This window comes from Coturnix japonica, chromosome 1 (genome assembly GCF_001577835.2).
Source record: "Coturnix japonica isolate 7356 chromosome 1, Coturnix japonica 2.1, whole genome shotgun sequence".
In the NCBI taxonomy this organism is placed as follows: Eukaryota; Metazoa; Chordata; class Aves; order Galliformes; family Phasianidae; genus Coturnix; species Coturnix japonica.
Genome location: NC_029516.1, coordinates 33,384,252 through 33,404,961, shown reverse-complemented (window position 1 = coordinate 33,404,961; position 20,710 = coordinate 33,384,252). Strand labels below are relative to the sequence as shown.

Here is a 20,710-nt window from a genome sequence, read left to right as displayed (position 1 = left end):
AGTTGCTGCACTGCGCAGAGAGCTGGTCTGCTCTGAACTTTTATTTTTACCCGGAGAAACTTAGCTGGGAGCACTGTAAAAGATTCTAATTCAGGTTTATTTGTAAATGTCAGCAAAATGCAGCCTTGATGTTCTTTGGTTTAACCAAACTTTATACCAAATTTACCTCAAGAGTTTATTTACCAAATTGATTTGCAGAATCCTTTTGATGATATAATACAAGTTAATCGTTTAGAAGTGGAGCGGCTGGTTACAGTGGGAAGAGAATGGCAACAAAGCAAGTAGGCATGCATTTGATGAATGCCTGAAACAGATTCTTTCCCTTATGATAAAACTTTGATCTTTTTTCAACAAAGTGAAAAAGCCTCTGCTCTGTTCTCATGTATACTCAAATTATAGCCCTGGCCTCTGGGCTATTATAGCTGATGGCACTGGTGTGCTTTGAATTACTGTTCTTTTTATGTGAGAGCTGCAAGGCTGATCTGCACAGTACGTTGCCAGTTATATTGACTTGGATAAAACTAAGTAGGTTTAGCGACTGTTATTCACAATTAACAAATTTTTGTTTCCTGATGACGCCAAATTCACCTTGTGTATTTAAATCTAATTTTCAACAGCTTTTCTATGGGTTAAAAAGTGAAAAAGACGGTCCTTTTCACACTTTTTTTCAGCTTCTCTGATTTTAGCAGTTGCTGAAACATTCTTGCTCCTGCCCTGCCTCATCCTTAAAATAAAAACAGCCTCATGGTCTGGAAGCCATTCAAAAATTACCTCTCTTAGTTCTTCTTCAGTATTGAGGAACTCTGTGACTCCACTGATAAGCTTTGAATTCATAAATAATGCTTCTCCATACCTGCAAGGGCAAAGAAGATGTACAAAGTCAGTGCAAGAGCGAGACCAGACAAAAATGAGAAAGTAATCTTCTATTATGCAAGGGAGAGGACGTGGGATCAATTCTGGAGATCCAAGACAATAGTAGATAACTTTTAGCCAACCACGACTAAGCAGAATGTGCTTAACCTCAGTCACAGATGAGATTTAATTAAAATAAACAATGTTAACAGAAAATAATGCTAAAATAATAAATAGTGCTAAATAGTGCTAAAATAATCCCCTGGGCTATCATGCAACATCTTCAAAGAACCAATTTGTCAATGGAAATTCAAAAGTTTGGGTAAGGAATATTTAGAAGCTGATTTGTAACTGGGTAGGATATTCAGTAACAATCAGCAATGGCATTCTCTGGGCAGCTGCTTTGAAACTGGCCATTCAAATGCTATTCTTCCATCTTGTTCTCCACAAATGTTTTTCGGCTCCTTAAATAAAGCAACTCGAACAATATCGCACCTGAAGTTTTGCATCACAAGTTGGAATAGTCTGTGGGTTGTGTTTTTTTTTCCCTAATGTCTTCAATATGGTGAACGCAATTTCATTGTAAACCAAAAGCAATTCTTTTCAAGTTAGCTGTCATTCAGCACAGCAAGAAGCACTTCACAAATAGTTATCTTTATCTTTATCTGCACATATATCCAAAGAAATATGTAGCTAATTTGAACATGACTGTTTTGAAGATATGGAATTCAGCTCTCATGTCTGACATGCAGAAATAATGCCAACAGACCTCACTGCAATTAGGTTTATCTGAGGGAATAATTCAGTTCACACCATGCTTTTACAAAATGACTGAGAAGAGGAATTGAGAGTTCAAAATAAAATGAAGTAGCACAGTCACAGCTTTCTGTTCTGCTTCTATTAGCCTGAAATTAATTACTCTTACATACCGAGGTACTGTAAGCTAGACAGTCCTTCCAAAAGGGAAGAGATAAAGGGCAAGGGACAGGCACGGGGAGAGGAATAAGAGAGGGAGAGAAAAAGAAAATGCTGCTTTTTGAGAAACTTCTGTCTTGAGGAAGGTATATACTGTGTTGCTCTCTATCTTGTGCTTGTGCGAAGGGAAACTGCTACAGGGATCAAAAATTTTATTCTATGACCACTAATAATTGAATCACTCATGGGTGTTTCAGAAAGTACATGCCTCTTTCCAAAACCTCAGCCACACTAGTGTATAGAGTCATCCAGAGGCAAGAACTGCACTGGTTAATAACCATTATGTATATTTGCTCTAAAGTCAGTCACTAATAGCAATTATAAAATGGAGGAATGGAGGAATTCCTATAATTGACTGTCAAAGTAAATTTTCACACACAGACACTATGTGCACGCGTCTAAGTATCGCACGATGAACAAATAGGAATTTGAGCATAATGTTTTCAGTTCTCTTTTTTCACAATTTTTAAATCCTTATAATCTTACTTCTACTGACTTCACAGAAAGACTTACTGGGCACCTTAATCTGTAAGTAGCCTAAGTAAAAGCAGCATGAGTGCTTTTAAAGACTTTAGACATTATTGATATCTTCTGTGCAATGTGAATACAAGCATAATGTATAAATAAGAACGGACGACAATATCTGGCTGTCATTCCAATTCTTTGATATGCGGTGTTTTAAAGTTAGAGGAAATATCATTATAGCATAATTTTGCCCTCAGCTATTTCTTATTGTCTCATACATCAACACCTTCTCTAGTAAATTCAATTGAAAATACCATAGAGATATCACCTTATTATATTAATGTTTATTACAGAGTATTATAGTTTTACATAAAATTAAATGATTAATTATAATGGTAGGAAAAAAAATGTCTTGAGACAGAGTACACTTGAGCTATAATTCAGCAATAAAGCTTGCATTTTATAAATGTAGTAATGTAGCAAGCTTAAATCAGAAGCCTAATTCTGCATTTTATTATGTGTTTCACTGGATTGTAAGGAATAAAGTGTTAGAACAATTCCTCGCTCTGAAATACTTTTGTAGAAGATTTTAATCTGTAATTACAGATTGAAGTTATTTTCAATAAACACTGTTTAAGTACAGCTTGCATGAAGCACTTCACTCCACTGCATCGAATCCTTTGGCCATTACAGAAACTCCATCGGATGTCCCTTTCAGAAAAACTGCACAGGGTGAATGGAAGCTGCTACAGTCCTTTTGTTGACTCTGAACTGTGTCTGGAGATCAAACTCTGTATGAAATAAAAAGTCAGTGCTGGGCAAAGAGACAGACTCTGTTATTTTCTCATTATTAAAAAACAACAAAAAAAAAAAGGACCTTAGCAGGTTTTCAGTGAGGCCCAAATAGTTTAGGCATAAATCACTACATAAATCCCCGAAGGAAGAAGAAAATACAAGCTGCTACTCTAAGCATAATAAATTGCACTGGGTTGCATAATAATAATGGTTTTGCCATGAACTTTCTGAGTAAAAGTCCAGTTTTAGAATAATCACACCAGCAGCAGTGGAGGACTACCAGTGTAGAGGGTTGTTAGTGTAGTATAGTTAGGGTAGTATGGTAAGGTTGTGGTTGGACTCGATGATCTTAAGGTTTTTTCCAACCGGAGTGATTCTATTATTCTATGACTATTAATTTTTAAACTCTTCAGTAGTTTTATAGCTTTCACGAAATACGTTCCTGCAATGTAAACTCTCCAAACCAAATTTCAGTTCAAACTTGTTTTCCTAGCCAAACTTCCTCTAAAACCTATAAAATATACTATAAAATATTATCCAAAATAGCATGAACAAGTTTTTGAATTTTTAGTGAAGTTGCATAGTCTCTGAGTTTCCTTAACTCTTCTTTTGATGATGTGAAACACTGCAAATTTGTGCATCTATTTAGTAAGGATAAAGATTTAGTTAATTAAAAACCGCATTTTAAATGCATTATTTAAAATACTCTGTACTATAATAGAAGACTTCCCACAGAATGGAACAGTTCTCCTACTTTTTTGGTCATATCTACCAAAACCATGAGGGTGGCCTAGCCTCAGGTCCTAATTTCTTGGACACCTGCTTTTGAGAACTTGAACTTCATCTGAGCTATGGGCCTTTCTAATCTGTCAATATGAGTTGCGGTGCTGTGAAATCTTTCAGACCATATGGCTGTTCATAAATAACTAAAGAAACTTCTCATTCATTGAATTAATATCAAGATCTTCATCAAAAAAATGATTTTCAAACGTTGACTATGCATCTGAGAAGGAGGATGTTGCATGTGTTCAAAGGATTCACTGTGCTCATGGTGTAAGGAGCAAACCCATCTTCTTCCTGTTCATTTATATTTAATTCCAAATGATGCTCTTCAGTTACTTAGAACTAAACTGAAACACAGCACAGAAGGAAAGCTTCAGAAATCCTTCTGAAAACAGAAATTTTCAAAAAGAGTTTGGCTTTGTTCCCTACCCTCCATGCTCTCAATGGTAGTTGAACTACTGTGTTTGAAACGATTTTTTTCTATCAGACTTAAAACCAGTTCCTTTGGGAACTACTGCTTTTTTATCTACATAGAAGTAAAATTGCAGCATTTGACACACAGGCGGAATTCATTACCTTAAGCACAGACACAATACAGTAATACATATACATACAGGTGATTGTTAAGGGAGAAAAGTTTCTAAGTGTGATAGGAATGAATAAATTTGTGACTTACATGTATGTACTTCATATTTAGACACATATCTATACACAGAAAAAGAGAATGGAACTGGTTTGGGAACACACATAAATGCGTACACATACAATACAATACAAAAACAAGAAAATGAACAAAAATTTCATATATTTTTTATCTTACCTGGCATTTAATATTTTCCATTTTTCTCTGAAAAACTTCCAAGCAAGATCTCTTCCATGTGGATTTCGAGCTACATGGATTATCACATCAATTGCATCCTGATCCAGGACAACTTCTGAGTTGAGAGACAAATTCAAAAGTCTGGAAGGAGAAAAAAGGAAAAAAAAAAAAATCCTCTTTTCATAGTTTCATAGTTTCATGCGGGTTGGAAGGGACCTTAGAGATCATCGAGTTCAGCCCCCGGGATTCGAGCCTCTGTGTAGCAGAGCGGCACTTCTACCACTTGCGCCACAGGGGGGATTCGAACTCCGGGCCCCAGTGTTGCAAGGCCTTTAACCACTGCGCCACCAGGGCACACTTTTGTTTGGTCAACACATACAGTAACAACAGCACATCTAAACACTCTGAAAAAATATAGCCACTGCCAAATTATTTAAGTCTCCAAGTAATTTTTGTGGTTTATTTCTAAAGTCCAGACATGTCTATAAATCTGAAAAATCTTTAGTGCTGGTATTGTATGCTGGTATTTCTAAAGGTCGCATAACAGGAGGGATGCAAAATATTTCAGTAAGAGCTGAGTGGAAACTTTCATGCCTATTTTTATGAAATCAATAAGATCAGACTGGTCAATACATTTACAAAATGAGTATGCCAATAATATATATTTATACATATATATATATATAAGACTTCAAACATTGCTAATGAGCATAAGACAATTCAGAAATCAAATAATGCATTATTTTTCATGTTTACTAATAAAATAACATGAAACAATTTAAATAGAAATCTGTACATAATTTTTTATACCTGTTAAGCAAGTTTCTGTCATCACTGCAAGTTAAGGCTTCTAGTAATATTTTCTTCTCAGACACTGCTAATGTAGAGTGAAATTTCATCCAAATGAACTCCCATACATCTTCATCCATCAGTGAAACTCCTGTACAGTAGACAATGTCTCTCACATTAAGTGGGATTCTGAAAAAGAAATCAGCCATTGCACTCAGATAAATAAGAAGCCTCCTGATGTTGGAAACTAAGGAAGAGCAGCACTACTTTTAGGAGAATCCAATTGCAACTGTTTTTGTGCAAAACTATATTTCCATCTCCTAAATCCACAAAAAACTTGCCCAGACATTCTGATGGATTTTAAAATAGGTAATGCATGTTTGCCATTCCTTTCATAACCCCGTCACAGTGACAGAAGAATCTAAATCACGGCTGTCCAGCTCATCAACATGTAATGTATTATGTAACCTGCAGGACAGGTAACATAAGCTCTGCAAATTAATATGGGATCTTATCAGCCTGCTGCTGGGCTCTGCGCCAAAACTCCTCCTTCTTTCCTTACTACTGAGGTTTTAAAACGAGAGCTGATCAGCTCTCATTGCTTGTGCTGCCAAGTGCCCCATCCTCATTCAGTAACATACAAGTAAAGAAATAAAATTACATCTAAAAATGATGTTTTCAGGAGTAAAGAAATATAGAGATCTGGTCATTTACTCAGAGTATTAATACTAATACAAAAACTAATATGCTATAGGATGGTTGTAAAATGATATGCTACTCCAATACAATAAATAAAGAATGAAACAGCCTCTTGGAACCAAATTCTGAACTTGTATAGGATATGCATTTATACCATTTTCTTCTAACAAGATCTCAGCTGAGCTTTCAGTTTTCTACTCTGCTTACGTTTCCTATATAAGTATAGAAATTAAAACAATTGCCAGCTGAAGGGTGTTCCTACAGGTAAAGCCCTTTCTCAGAGAAGCATGTCATTTGCAGAAAATGCACCCTCCTACTGCTTGTAAAAATCGTACCAAAATACCATTCGCTAGTTACTAATGGCTGGCTTAAATCACTTCTAGAACTTCACATGCAAGACCTCTTTAGAGAATACAGAAGTACAAAATGTTTCTGTCAGTGTCTGCGCACTAATACAGTCAGACAGAGAATTAAATTTTCACTATAAAATTTGACATCAGATCTTACATAGCACAGAAAGAACCTTTCATCAGAATGTAAAGATTTTCACCAATGTCTCACACCACAGACTACATCACGTCACTCAAGAACCAAAAAAGTTCTTTAACTCTCATATATTTCACCTCCAGAAAAAAAGTCTTTTCACGGAAACATTCTATTGTCAGCCCTCTTTAATGGTGCTTTTGTAAAAATAAAAATGAAAAGCTTCAGCTGATCCTTCTGATCACTCTTGAATCCATGGAAAATGAAAACAACCTTATTTTTAATATTTCAGAGTTTTGGCTGCTCATCACTTCTGGAGGCAGGAGGTCATATATTCGTGACTGTGAAGGGCTGAAGATTGTTGTTGCCTCTAAGGTGTTAACCAGTCACAACAGCTTAACAGTTATGACCATACTTGAGAAAAAGAATAAAAAGAATATGAAACTAAATAAAAGCAAATTGGAAAGAACAAGTGGACCCCCTTCTCCTCCTGGCTAAAGAACTTCACGCTATTAATGCCTATTGCTTTTCTGCTACCCTTAACTGCATGTGCCTCTGCAGGTCCAGATGCAGACTGCCACATGAATTTTGCTTATGCAGAGTGGACAAAGCTCAAGATAGAGCTGCTTCTTGGAGAATTTTTCCTCAGAGGTACCTGTAATACTGTTGAGGTATTTTGCATTTTACACAGACAAACTCCAAAACTTATTCAGGAGCAAATTCTCCAAAGCAAAGCTAAAAGAATACTCAAGAAAAATGTAACCTGTTATGAAATTCCTAGTAATACAGAACATTTAATCAAACTTACCACATACTTGCAATATTGCCTTCTAAGGCAAAATTAGAGGTGCAATGGCTCACCTCTGCCATGAACTTCTTCCATCTAGCCAGGGCAGACTGGTGCCATAGTGCAGATCCCAGCATGGCTCAATATCTGTTTGTTTCCTTTTCTCCCATCACCAAATCAACTCCCATCCCCAGCTGTCCCACATAATCACCATCCTTGTCCACATAATCATCTCCTATTTCAAGCATTAATGAGTCTCAACAGTTTGGTTCCTCTTTAAAAAAGCAAATGCAAAATAAATTGTATATAATAGCTGATTATAGAAAATTAAGACTCTATGTTTGAACAAAAGAAATTGAGAAAGACTAATACAGCACATAGTTAGGTACCACCATTGGCTTATATTAGTAGAGATGACAGTCAACACTTTCTTAAAAACTGGAACTCTGTCAAACCTATGGTTCAGTGGCTACAGTAATGTTAATGTGCAGCCACATACACATACACAGCATACAATGTGAAAGTGATAATTTTTATCATGCCATGATTTTCAGATTCACTGGGTTCTATGTCCTTAAAGAACAACTTACTTACCAGCTAATATATATATAAGGATAATATAAAAGGATATATATATATCCTTTTATTTTGGGATTTAGGTTTTAATACATTGGAAAGAAACATAAGAGCAAATGCTAAATTAAAGAAAGTAGGGGACCAAGCAACTCATTGTCCCAAATCTGTCTCAACACACGGTATCCTATATGAAGAACAACTGAACCCAGCCAAGACTTATATCACTGCCAGAAGGGCTTCATATCTTGACACACAAACACTAAATCATTTTTTAAAAGCGCATGTAATTTTTGCTGAGCTTTGCCAGAAGAAATACTTTCATTTACTGCAAGTGATGCAATTCAGCCAACAGATACTCTATAAGGCACCTGGAAAAGGCAATTCTTTTTAGGCTGATTGTGCCGTTCATTATAGTAGGAAGGAAGTGTATGCTGGAGGGACCGCCACTTTGCTTTGGGTATAGCCATCAACTCAAAGCAGACGCTGAACCCCAGAAAAGTTGACATTCCTCACTCATGAGGCATATATTTTTTCAGTTTGCAACAAAACATATCAACTCCATAGGCTTTCCAAGCTAGGCCATATTAAGGGATGTTCCTTACATCTGAAGGGATTTAAGCAGGAGTGCACTCAGTGACAATAGGCTCAATTGCATGCTCTAAGGAGGAAGAAGGACTTAGACAAGTGATGGCTCTGATTCCATACTTGCAGTCCGGTCAGCAGGTTCAATGCTAAAAAAGACTACTGTGACTGCAACTGAATTTGAGCATCATACTCTCTGCATTGCAGTCACTCCAGGGAAAATTTTAGTGAATAAATTAAGTCATTAAGACAGTGCAGAAAGAAAAAAAATATCAACCCCCCACAAACCAAGATATAAAAACAAATATTGAATTTAAAATTGCTACCTTCAAGAAATTATGAAACTTACAGCTATGAAAAGCTACAAATTACTCCTCTGAGAGTTTCATAACCAGAACTGTAGACAGTGGGTTTTTTTTTGTGGAAATGAAAATTGTTTATGAAAATGTGAATATCCCCAAAGTAATTTTCTTTAACTATTGCCTCAACAGAGAGCCTTCTAATTGAATTTTCTCTACGTGTAGAGATTTTTGCTCCTTCTCCTCTGAAATCATTATGGGCCAGTATTTCATCATTATCTAAACATGCAAAACCTCCCTAGTCTATAGTCTTTTTAAATTATGTAGCTTAATGGAAAATGTTTTTCCAAAATCACAGTTCCATGCCATTGGATCAGCACATGGAACGTTAGCCCACTGTATTAACTGAATCAAGTGGATAAAATTAACTATTGTTTCAGTACTGCTTAGGAAGTAACACTGCAGAACGTATCCCCTTGTTACATTAAACCTCATCTGGGCCTTCAAGGATGCTTTCATTTTTAAAGAACTAACATGATTGATGGATACTTCAGAAGAATAAAAATAAAGATTAACTTTTGAAAGCATCACTTTAAATGGCTTTTATTTGAACAGTGATTCAATTTACTTAACTTTATTTTTCTTGCTTAAGAGAGATGACTCTGAGAATGAAATATATGGCTAGCAGAGCTCATGTTTAAAAATTAAATACTTTGGGGAAAAAAAGTGAAAATTTAAACAGCTAGAAAAAAATTAATTAAAATCGTGCTGTGCCTTTATAGGGATTTTTTTTTTTTTCTCCAGAGCAAATAACAAAGCTCTACAATGAGCTAAGAATAATCTTCTAAGTTACAATTAATTGGTACATACTTGCTCCCATTTAAAGTATGTTCTAACAATTGGAGATACATTTATAAAATTGAACCATAATTATTTATCTTCTGGGCAAACCGTGTTCTGATTTTTTAAAGTGTAATTGCACACAGTTTAGGCTTCTTTGATTAAGAGACAAATTTCAATACCATTTAGGGTAATATTTGACAAAGAAAATTAATCAGAAACATTCTTCTTTATTTTTGGAACTATTTAACATTTAACTTCGGTCTATTTTTCTTGATGACTGTATTTATAGTCTTATTTAATAGGTTACAATGCCCAGATAAGAATGGAATAATGGAATATTATTACTTTGTTTGCAGATGGGTAATCCAGATTCTGCTTCAAGTAGCAGCACCATGCAAATTTTATTTTCTGAGATGGTAATCCCAAAATTTATACTTTTATTTGCTATTACAAACTTCAGGAGTACCACTGGTGCACACAAAGGAGAGGAATGTCCCCTGCCACAGCACACATCCAGACAGAAAATCAAGAGCACAATTTTCTCTTGAAAACCAAATCAGAGTTGTGATAGACTTGATAATTAATTGCCATTCTGACACTGAATCCCTGGGATATTAACTGACATGATACATTGCCCAGGTAGGTTGTGGAGTCTCCCTCCTTAGAAACCTTCAACAGCTGCCTGGACGTGGTCCTGAGCAATCTGTCACAGGTGGCCCTGCTTGGGCAGATGTTAGCCCAGATGACCTCCAGACATCTCTTCTAAACTAAAACATTCTGTGATTCTGTTATTTTGTTATATGTCTGCTCAGGATGGCAATGCTATGAATACCACGTCTCCTCATTCCCAGACCTTCAGGAATCATGTAGGTCTGACTGAGGCCTGCAGAGAACATATAATACCTCATGTGATGCATACTGCTATTGGTCCTTGCCCCTCCTGCAGCAGAAATCCCACACCTGAACATGGTGCTAGCACACTGAATATATTCACCATTGATTTCAGTCTTAGTGGTGAGTTAAGCACTTCTTTGTGAGACTGAGCAACAAATAGTTCTTCCTTTGCCCTTTATGAACATATATTGCAACAAAAAAATATGGTCCTTTCTGTTCAATTTTTTTACAGAGTTGTGGAGAGGTCACTCCTGAAAAATAGGAGAAGAAATTATGCAGCTTCTAAGGATCTCAGACTAGTTATTGCTGATGCATATATTGCTATATATAGGGTCCTCTTTCTTTTTTTTTCTTGGGGGGAGGGCAGGTGGAGTCACACACAGAAGTCAGAAGATAAAATGTTCCTTGAACCCCACAAAACCCTGTTCTGCCTTTTACAAGACTAGATCCTCCCACTTTTCAGGCATACTACCCAGGTGGTCTTTCAAATTGTTAACTTGATTAACTTGCACACTCAATACTGCTTTCTTCCTCCTTAAACAGTTTTATTGACTGGATTGCAAGATTCTATGCAGATGTAGTAGCAGCCTATTAATTAGCTAGATCATTTCAGTAGCATCAGTTGACATTTGCTGGCAAAGCTCCAATAACATTTCAAAATGCATGAATTACTATGCCTCATCTTTTTTTCAGTAATTAAAACTTCTAAGGTTTGAGAACACAGAACAAGGGATGCATTTTATTGTTTTATATTTATCAGACATTCATGTGTGAAAAAAATTAAAATAACTCTTTTTTTTCATGTTTTCTACTAATGATATAAAAAAAATAACTGGTGGGTATCAAACCTGTGAAGAAAAGCAAAAAAAAATAATTTGGTGACCACATTTCCACAAATATTTATGTAGGTTGTTAAACTCTGGTACACTTATAAGTTGTTGCAAGATGGTAGCACTAATGCACACCAGGGAAACAAAGCAACACAACTGTATGTCTCAAATCATCAGAGAGAAAAATAAGGGAGGAGGAATAGAAAAGAAAAAAATGCTTAGTTTGAAAAAACATTTGATTTTCTACCACTTAAGCCAGGCTTCATTGAAATTGATCTCAATTAATGACTGGTAATTTGCGCTATTTACCATCCCTCAGATCTATGGACAGTATCATTTATAGACATGTTAAAACCACTCCTGCAATGTAATTTGCTTTTTTTTTTTTTTAATTTTTTATTTTGGTGGAATTTCCATTGAGCAGTTAAAGGTCCATCCAAGTAAGCAGACTGTCAATTTAGGCAGCTGGATTAACGTGAATCCATTGTCCCTTGCAGAGTAAATATAAATTCTGCACAGCAAGTGTGGGGATTTAGAATTCCCAAATAAGGCTCATTGGTTACTTCTGTCTTTGTTCAAATTATGTGAGGGAAGTCATCTTACTCAATTACTTGCATCTTTCTTATGACTGACAAAAAATTAAATAGTGCTACAAACAGTCACAGCCATTGTTAATAAATGAAGTCTTTAAAACAGCAAACATAAAAGCTCACACATGCATTATTACACTTCAAAAATAAAATGAGGTAATTGAGTTGTAGGACACAATCATCCAAGATCCTGATTTTATTTTATTAGTAACCAAAGCCATAAAAATGGTTGATCTGCATGACATAAAGACACCTGTATGTTTCCTGACATATATCTCAGGGATGGAACAAGAAAATTCATGGCACATTCTCATTCCATATCTCTCCCAGCTCAGTACCTTAAAAGTCCTTAGAACTGGTTAGAGACCAGAGGTTTCAATCTTCTGGATTTTCATTAAGCACTGTCTGTCTAACTCTGCCTTTCCTTAATCGTTAAGATAGAGGAACACAACTTTAATTGACCAATGGGGTACAGAATGGATGCTGACTTCAGTTCACTCCAGTGCAGCAGTCAGTACTCCACTGCAAACGTTATCTATTAATGTAAGCACTGCTTCTATTATAGAAGAGAAAACCAGTGCCTTCCTATCTCCTGTTAGAAAATGTATATTAAAGGCATACTCAGAACGGTAAAAAAAGGGGGGGAAAGTACCAAAAAATGAGTATTTTACATTGCCTCTGCTTATGAAATAACACAGTAAACCTTAGTTATGCTGATTAAGAATTTGTAGATTGTCATCAACCGTAAGGTCAGCATAGCAGGTGCAAGGACAAGAGAAACTGGACATACAAACACCAGAATTTCTTTCAATTTACACAAGGTTAAAATATTGGATCTTCCCAGTGTTTTCCATTGATGATATCAACAAGACAATATTCTTAAGTAAAAAAATAAATAAATCTGATCAGGGCACTTGTGACAAAATAATTAAAAACATGTAAAAAGTGCATTAAATCTAAAATCTCTTAGGGTGACATAAAGTCCAGATCAAAAAATTGAATCTATTAGACGCTTTCCAGGGGTATTGAGGAACCAGAGCAATTAATTATGGTAATTTGGTTTTGTATTTAGAATACAGCCACTAATAAATAGTAATTTTATAGCAAATTTATAATGAAGAAAATATAAGAGCAGACCAAATTTGCTCTGAATAAGTATGGGTCTTCCAATGACTTCAGTGTCATTGGACATTCAGTGTCTCAGAGAAACATCAGCATGAAATTCAGTCTGTTGCAGTACAATCATCTCCCACAGCTCACTGCTGCCCATTAGCAAAACAATTGCACCACCATAACACTAGCCAAAAAAGAACACAAGGATGACTTTAATTGCTGAAAGAAAAATTAGTCATCTCACTTCAAAGTAGCTTTTTCACTTGTTCACATATTCATGCTAACCTGTCCATCCTCAACATAGCATATCTTCACAGTCCATTTCGCAAGCAGAAATACATTTGGGGCAACTTGCAGCTAATGGACGGTAACAGCAACCGGATGAAAATCACGCCTGCAACCTACAGGGAGTTCTGCAAAAGCACACTTGTGTCTATGGATAAGTTACGATTTGAGACATCCTACTGTGTATTAGCACGTTAACCGTTGTTCTGATATCTCCTGTCAGGAGTTTACAGATTGCAGCTCACCCATACAGTTTTTCCTGAACCTCAGAAATACACATTTACTCAGTCTATCCAAGGCAAAATGTCTGAAAATGCTAATCCTCTTAGAAATGAGTTTTTCTTTCAGAATAGAAATGCAGTGAAGGTTAAAGGGGTTAACAAGGATGATTCTCAAGCTCAGGCAGGCATTGTATGGTAATTTTGTTAATTTTTTAGGCTGAACCACAATGCTGTTATATCTAAGGACTGTGAATAATATATTTCTTCACACATGAAAGAGCTTCACAGGGATGAGCTCTGTTAAATGAAGGTAGAAGCAAACATCTTAATTTTCAGCCAACGGTAGATTCTTGTATAGCATTCTACTGTTGACTGAATTCCAGTAACCTTATGTTCTCAAACTACCAGGGAAATTTTAACATGCTTACATGTTTTGAACTAAGCTTATATTCTTCTAAACATCAGCACAGAAGCTTCAAGTTTCCAGTGCATCAGTATAGGAATGGCATATATACCAAGTTGGCAGAGCAAAAATGTTACTCTTTGTATTGAGTCAGAAGTCAATGCAGTCTTTCAAGCAAAACTTTTCAGAGACTTCAGCCATTTTAGAAGAGAAAAAATTAAATTCCATGACTAAAAAGATAATAGTACATAACCTCAAGTTATGACCTGATCTCAGGTTTTCAGCTAAAAGAAATAGCTGCATCATTTTAACAATTGTAGAGATTAAAATATAAATTCTTAGACCAGTACAACCAGATGTCTTGTCTTATTAGATCCACTTAAATGATGATATGCTTTTGGACTGCTGCTTCTACCTAGAGCCACGCTTTTCTTCAGTTATGTTTCTTATTTTTCCTTTTAAAGATGGTAGTGAGTATTCCCAACCCTTTACATAATAAGTAATCTTGATATTTCAGGTATTCAAGCCTTCTTCTGTCAGATGAATGCTCTCATCTTTAGGCAGGAGAGATGAATTATTTCTCTTGCTAATTAAATAAGACAGTTCAGTTAGAGAAATGTGTTGTGGTGCCTTAAGCCAGCCCCAGATATCGACACACAAAAAGCTTGAGATGAGTCAGCACCGTGTGCTTGTGGTTGGAAAGGCCAACTGTATCGTGGGCTGCATCACAGGAGGGATGGCAGCAGGGTGGGGGAGTGGATTGTCCCCCTCTTGTTTGCCCTCATAAGGCTCCACCTGCAGTGTTGTGTCCAAGGCTGGGGTCACAGAACAAGCACAGAGCTATTGGAGCAGGTCCAGAACAGGGCACAAAGATTATCAGAGCACCTCTCTTATGGAGACAGACTGAAAAAGCTGGGCTTGTTCAGCCTGGAGAAGGTGCTGGGGAGATTCCATTGTGGTCTTCCAATACTTACAAGGAGCTTACAATCAAGAGAAAGACAGACTTTCTATAGGGATATTGATAGGATATAGGGAAACAGTTTTAAACTAAAAGACGGAAGATTTAGGTTATTTGTTAGAATCATAGATTCATAGAATGGCCTGGGTTGAAAAGGACTAGAATAATCAACTAGTTTCATCAAATCTCCTCATAAGAAGGGCAGTTCCAAACATATGATTCTGTCCAGTGAGCCAGGCATCCAAAAATGAGCCACTGCAACACTTAAGCCACTTATCAAATTAAAGACTTTCAAGCCTCACAGTTGATTTTCACTTTTGTGCATGGAGGCTCATGTTGCAGATCACTGTTATTTACTAATTCCTTAGGAAAAGCTGAACTGCTATGGTTGGAATGGAAATCTAATGGATTTTTTCAAATAATGCTGGAAATACAGAGAGTACTTTTGGCTTTGTATTATAAATGACCACTATTTTACTTCATGAACAGCGGTAAATTATTTGCACAGTAAAGAACATGTAATTACAAAGTACAAACAGTAACTGATAATTATGATCATTTCAATACCCTACAGTGAAGAGTAGCTGGTAATTAATTTCTGGACCTACCAGACTAAATATAATTAGTAGGAACCTCAGAAACTGCAGGCATACACTGGTAAAACAGAGTTAGACATCACTGTATTTTTCTATATTACCCAACACTTTATCCACAATGAAATTATTCAAGCAAAAGAGAAACTCATATCATAAGAACTTCTAAAAATCTATAGATTAAAAACATGGCAAAAAAGTTATGAATTTTAGCATTTATACAGCATTAATTATTAGGCATTCTGTTATGCTCATTCAAAATTTGACTGAAGTAGCTGCCAGAGAGTCAACAACCCCCTTTACATGGTTTACTGTCTGTACACTTACATGAACATTTACACTCAATATTACACTGTTTTTGTATTGATTAGGATCTTGGGACACAAGCCTAATTCACTAGCCTCATTCTAGCATATGTTTCTTGTGAATTATTTCACAGTATGAAACATCTTATTTCTCAAATAAAGATTGTTGGAAAAGTTGCAAATTAGTCTTTACTTTTGGTTTCATAGTCAAACTCAATTTAGACCTGTATGCCATAATCTTGAAAATACTCCTAACTTACTTTTTACACAAAACCTCTCCAACATTTCTTGCTGGAGACAGTACCACCTAATTCCCTGCTTTATTTTCAGAACAGTTTAAACCGAATAAAGGTGATACGTGGCACCTCTATGCAAAAGGAATCTGATCATTCAGAAGTGAGAAAACATTGACAGATTTTAAAATATAGGCTGACTGGATGTCTACAGACTTGCTAATAGAATCATAATATTGTAGAATCCTCAGAGTTGGAAGAGACCTTTAAAGATCATCTAATCTAACTCTCTGCAGTCAACAGGGACACTCACAGCTAGATCAGGTTTTTCAGAGCCTGGTCCAGCCTGGCGATGAAAGTCTCCAAGGATAGGGACTTCCAACACCTCTCTGGGCGACCTATTCCAGTGCTTCACCACCCTCAACATAAAAGACTTCTTTTCTTATATCCAACCTAAATTTGCCCTCTTTTAGTTTGAAACCAGTTCCCCTTGTCCTGTCACCACAGACCATGCTGAAGAGTCTGTCCCCTTCCTTCCCATTGCTTCTCTTCAGATACTGAAAGATCACTCTCAGTTCTCACCAGAGCCTACTCTTATCTAGGCTGAACAACTCCAGCTCTCTCATCCTGTTCTCATAGGAGAGGTGTTCCATTACTAGGATTATTTTTGTGGCCCTCCTTTGGATGCACTCTAATAGATCCATATCTCTTCTGCTCCGAAGACTCCACAGATGGATGCTGTACCTCAGGTGATGCCTTGCCACCAGAGCAGAGGGGCAGGATCACATCCCTTGACATGTTGGCCATGCTTCTTTTGATGCAGACCAGGACACAGTTGGTTTTCTGGACTACAGTGGCACACTGCTGCTACATATCCAGCTTGCCATCCACCAGTACCCGCAGGTCCTTTTCTGCAGGGCTGTACTCAATCATTTCATCCCCCAGCTTACACTGGTAGTGGAGGTTGCCTCAACGTAGGTGCAAGACCTTGCAGTTGGATTTATTGAACCTCACGTGGTTCTTCTGTGCCCACTGCTCAAGCCTGTCTAGTTCCCTCTGGATGGCATTACATCACCAGGTGTGTCAACTACACCACACAGCTTGGTATAATCAGCAAACTTGCTGAGGGTGCACTTGACCCCATAGTCAATGTCATTGATGAAGATATTAAAGAGTATCAGTCCCAGTACTGACCCCTGAGGGACACCACTTGTCACTGATCTCCATCCAGACATGGAGCCACTGACCACCATTCTCTGGATAATACTAACCTTTGCATTGTCTTTTCAGTATGAGTAAATACTGAATGAATCTTCTCATTTGTTAATTAGGTTCTGAGGACATAATTTGGGTGAGGAACAGAACAAACACTATATACTTAATAAATAAATAAAAACACATTTCTGTCTCCTTCGCAGGTAGTATCTCTATTTGTCAGCTGAGTGTCAATCCATATTCTATAATTACATTACTTGTTGCAGCTATTTTTCAAAAGCATGCATTTCCTATTGGAGAAATGTACTGCTTTAGCTTAGTAGCTATTCTCTTCCTCTGCCCTGCTGTGATGCTTTTATCATAATAGTAGTCATATGCTGGCAGCCACAATCTTGTGCTCCTGAGAATGGCCTCATAGAAAGGCTAAGATGAATCTTCAGATGGCTCCTTAAATTTATGCCTTTCCTCTCTTGCTATTGTTAGCAAAGCAATAAGCTTTTTCTTTTTTACTTTTTTTCTCTCATGACTCCTTCAGTTCTTTTCGAAGGGATGAAGACACAGCCTAGGAGAAAGCTTTGCTGGGTGACAGCATCTTAACACTGAACAATCTACTATTGTGCATGCTAATAGATGGTGCTAGGTTTGATTATACAATTTTGTAAATGAATATCAAAGTAAATTACTTTTCCAGATTGTTCTCAATTATTCCTTCTCTATAATTTCCTTTTTGAACAGTTTAATACTTATCACTGCTGCCCAAGGGTATATATAACCTACGGCATGTATTTCATAGTAAATTTATCTGACATCTTGCACAAGAAAATTTTAACCCAACCACACAATGTTTAAAGGTACATAGTCATAGTTTCCAAATATCTTCAGACATTTCAAGTTCTTACATAAATTTAATTTCCAGTCATGGCCATTTCAAGGTTGTTTTTAAATAAACACTGAGTTACTATCAAGTACTACATAACAGGGTATGCCTGGGAAGGATTTTGAAAGATTATAGAAGGAGAAAGATGTATTTTAACTGCAAATAAACACCTGATGGGCTGAGATGCATTTGATAAATCCTATATGCCTATAGTCTGTAGAGATCTGATCCTTTTAATGTTCTAACACAAGATTAGAACTAAAAAAACAAAATTTTTCCTCTTTTTTTTGTCAATTTTATGAAAGGCAGATACTCCAATTTAAACTAAAATGTCAGATGACATATTTGCCGACATATGCATACAAATGCATACCTCTACACCTATGTGCCATGTAATGAGAAAATCTGTTGTTAGTTCTCACAAACTCACAGTCTTAATTCACAGTCTGTACTTATCTCACTGTCTACTGGTTGCTACTCATATTTTCAGTAATTTAAAATTATTTGGTTTTTTGCATTTGAAAGATAAATTTCATATACTGACTGTGGCCTGTGTTCCCTTACCTCAGCTGAGCAACCCCATGCCAGGACAGCCTAACAAATTTTCTGACAGAAAAGCACTATGCTGTTAGTACTCAAGTCATCAGTTATCATACTAACCTCTGTGAAACCATATATGAGCTTTTCCATCTGTTTCTGAATCACATTTAACTTCCAGGTGTTCACCTTTAAGTACAGTAAGGTATTTCCCTCAGATACATTGTTCTAACTCCTTTCTTACTCCTCAGTCCTTCTGCCTCTAGCCTCCCTCACTTTTCCTATCATTTGGCACCTTCTGCTCCCAAATACAGAAGATCTGTATTTGTCTGCTGATGAAATGTTCTTTTATCTTTCTTCCTTTAAACTCGTCCTGAAAACACTATTGTTGGTTTTTTGGGTTTTTTTTTTGCCCTCTAGTATATCATTATTTGACATTAAATTATCAGGAGTGAGCAGAGGCTGCATTGGTGTCCCCTCCATTCAGTCATACGTGTGAATCAAATTATTCATTTTGAAGCCCCACAGACTTTTAATAATGGCTGATGGCCCCTTCATCCCATATCATTCTGCAGAGTTGGATACTATGGGGGGTCATGAAAGGAAGAGGAGGCCAGCTATACTGCTTCTGAGTATGAAAAGAGGAAATAACATTTATCTTCTACTTACCGGTTTCTATTGCTAGAAATCCAATCTGAAATTAATGTTGCAGCCTGCTGGTGACAGTGTTTGTTACCAAAGCTGCAGGCCAACATGATGACTTCCCGACGCAACTCTCTGCCCAAATTAAAGAAAGCAATAAGTTTCCATTAATATATGCATTAAAAAACTTATAAATATACATTTCTTATGACATAGTGGCAGCAGCTAATAGTTGGGTAACAAATCAAAGATAACCATCTAGTTACACAAGCAAGCCTACAACTCATGCAACAGCTAAAGAAAGGGTATGCATCAAAATTAGATTTCATTTACATTTATGCAGCCTTCTAGATCTCTTGTGGTCAAGAGTCCAAGTTCTTAAATATCCAGTGCAGACAAATATTAAATTAATGCTTAATGAATAGTGTTCTTCAGACTCAGGAAGACAGAATTCATCTCACAGCATCTCGCTGCTCTCCCTTTAACCCCAAAAGAAAAATCAGAAGGAAGAGAGAGCTAGGAAAGTATGGCATGCTGAAGATCATTCTGTGCAATATTACATCTATGTTCTGTAAGAAAACAAACAAATAAACAAAAACCAATAACAAAGAAATATAACAGTACTCATGTTGGTAGGATGCTTGAACAAGCGATTTGTTTAAATTACTCGTTGGCCATCCAAGCTTGAGGTACATTGATGCGACTTGTCTTAAAATATACTCCTGAGGAGGAAAAGAATATTCAATGTTAACATTTAGTTTTGATTTTTTGGTTCAAACTTGACATATAATCAACAGTAAGCAAAGTAGCATATCCACATATAATTTCCCTTCATTAGTATAGTGAGAAGCAATCTACAGAAAAGCTAATTGATCAGATGCCTCATATTAGCCAGTTTATTGTCATGAGAAATATAGCAACTTAGGGTTTCCTAAATGCTATTTTGAACTCAGAATACTCAACTGGAAGGTTGCAAGAATGCCCTGCTTTACAATTAATCTACAGTTAATCTCAACTACACCACGTATGTTCATTTTTAAAAGAATACTGTTTTGATAGCCATAGACAGGGCAAAAAATGGTTCATAGGTACAGTCAGTTGACCTCAGAATATTGAATAATGTGACTGCAAATGAGCTTTGTACGTTTAATGACACTATATTCTAAGTTCAGTTTTTTGGTGTGCTTAAATGACAAAGCCAGCACAAGATGTATTTTAGCTTATTTTATGTTTTACACAGGAGATGTATTTATATATTCTGACCAG

General features: G+C 36.4%; 1 protein-coding gene across 1 annotated transcript in view; it reads right to left on the bottom strand.

Annotated features, from left to right (window-relative positions):
• The window catches only part of TRHDE (thyrotropin releasing hormone degrading enzyme), a 208,118-nt gene that overhangs the window by 7,775 nt on the left and 179,633 nt on the right, over nucleotides 1-20,710 (bottom strand). Inside the window, exons 14-18 of the mRNA XM_015855777.2 lie at nucleotides 20,069-20,166; nucleotides 19,472-19,579; nucleotides 5,501-5,668; nucleotides 4,691-4,831; nucleotides 772-853 (exon numbers count right to left, since the gene is read on the bottom strand). Of these exons, the coding sequence (XP_015711263.1) occupies nucleotides 772-853; nucleotides 4,691-4,831; nucleotides 5,501-5,668; nucleotides 19,472-19,579; nucleotides 20,069-20,166 (597 nt within the window). The remainder of the gene's footprint in view (nucleotides 1-771; nucleotides 854-4,690; nucleotides 4,832-5,500; nucleotides 5,669-19,471; nucleotides 19,580-20,068; nucleotides 20,167-20,710) is intronic.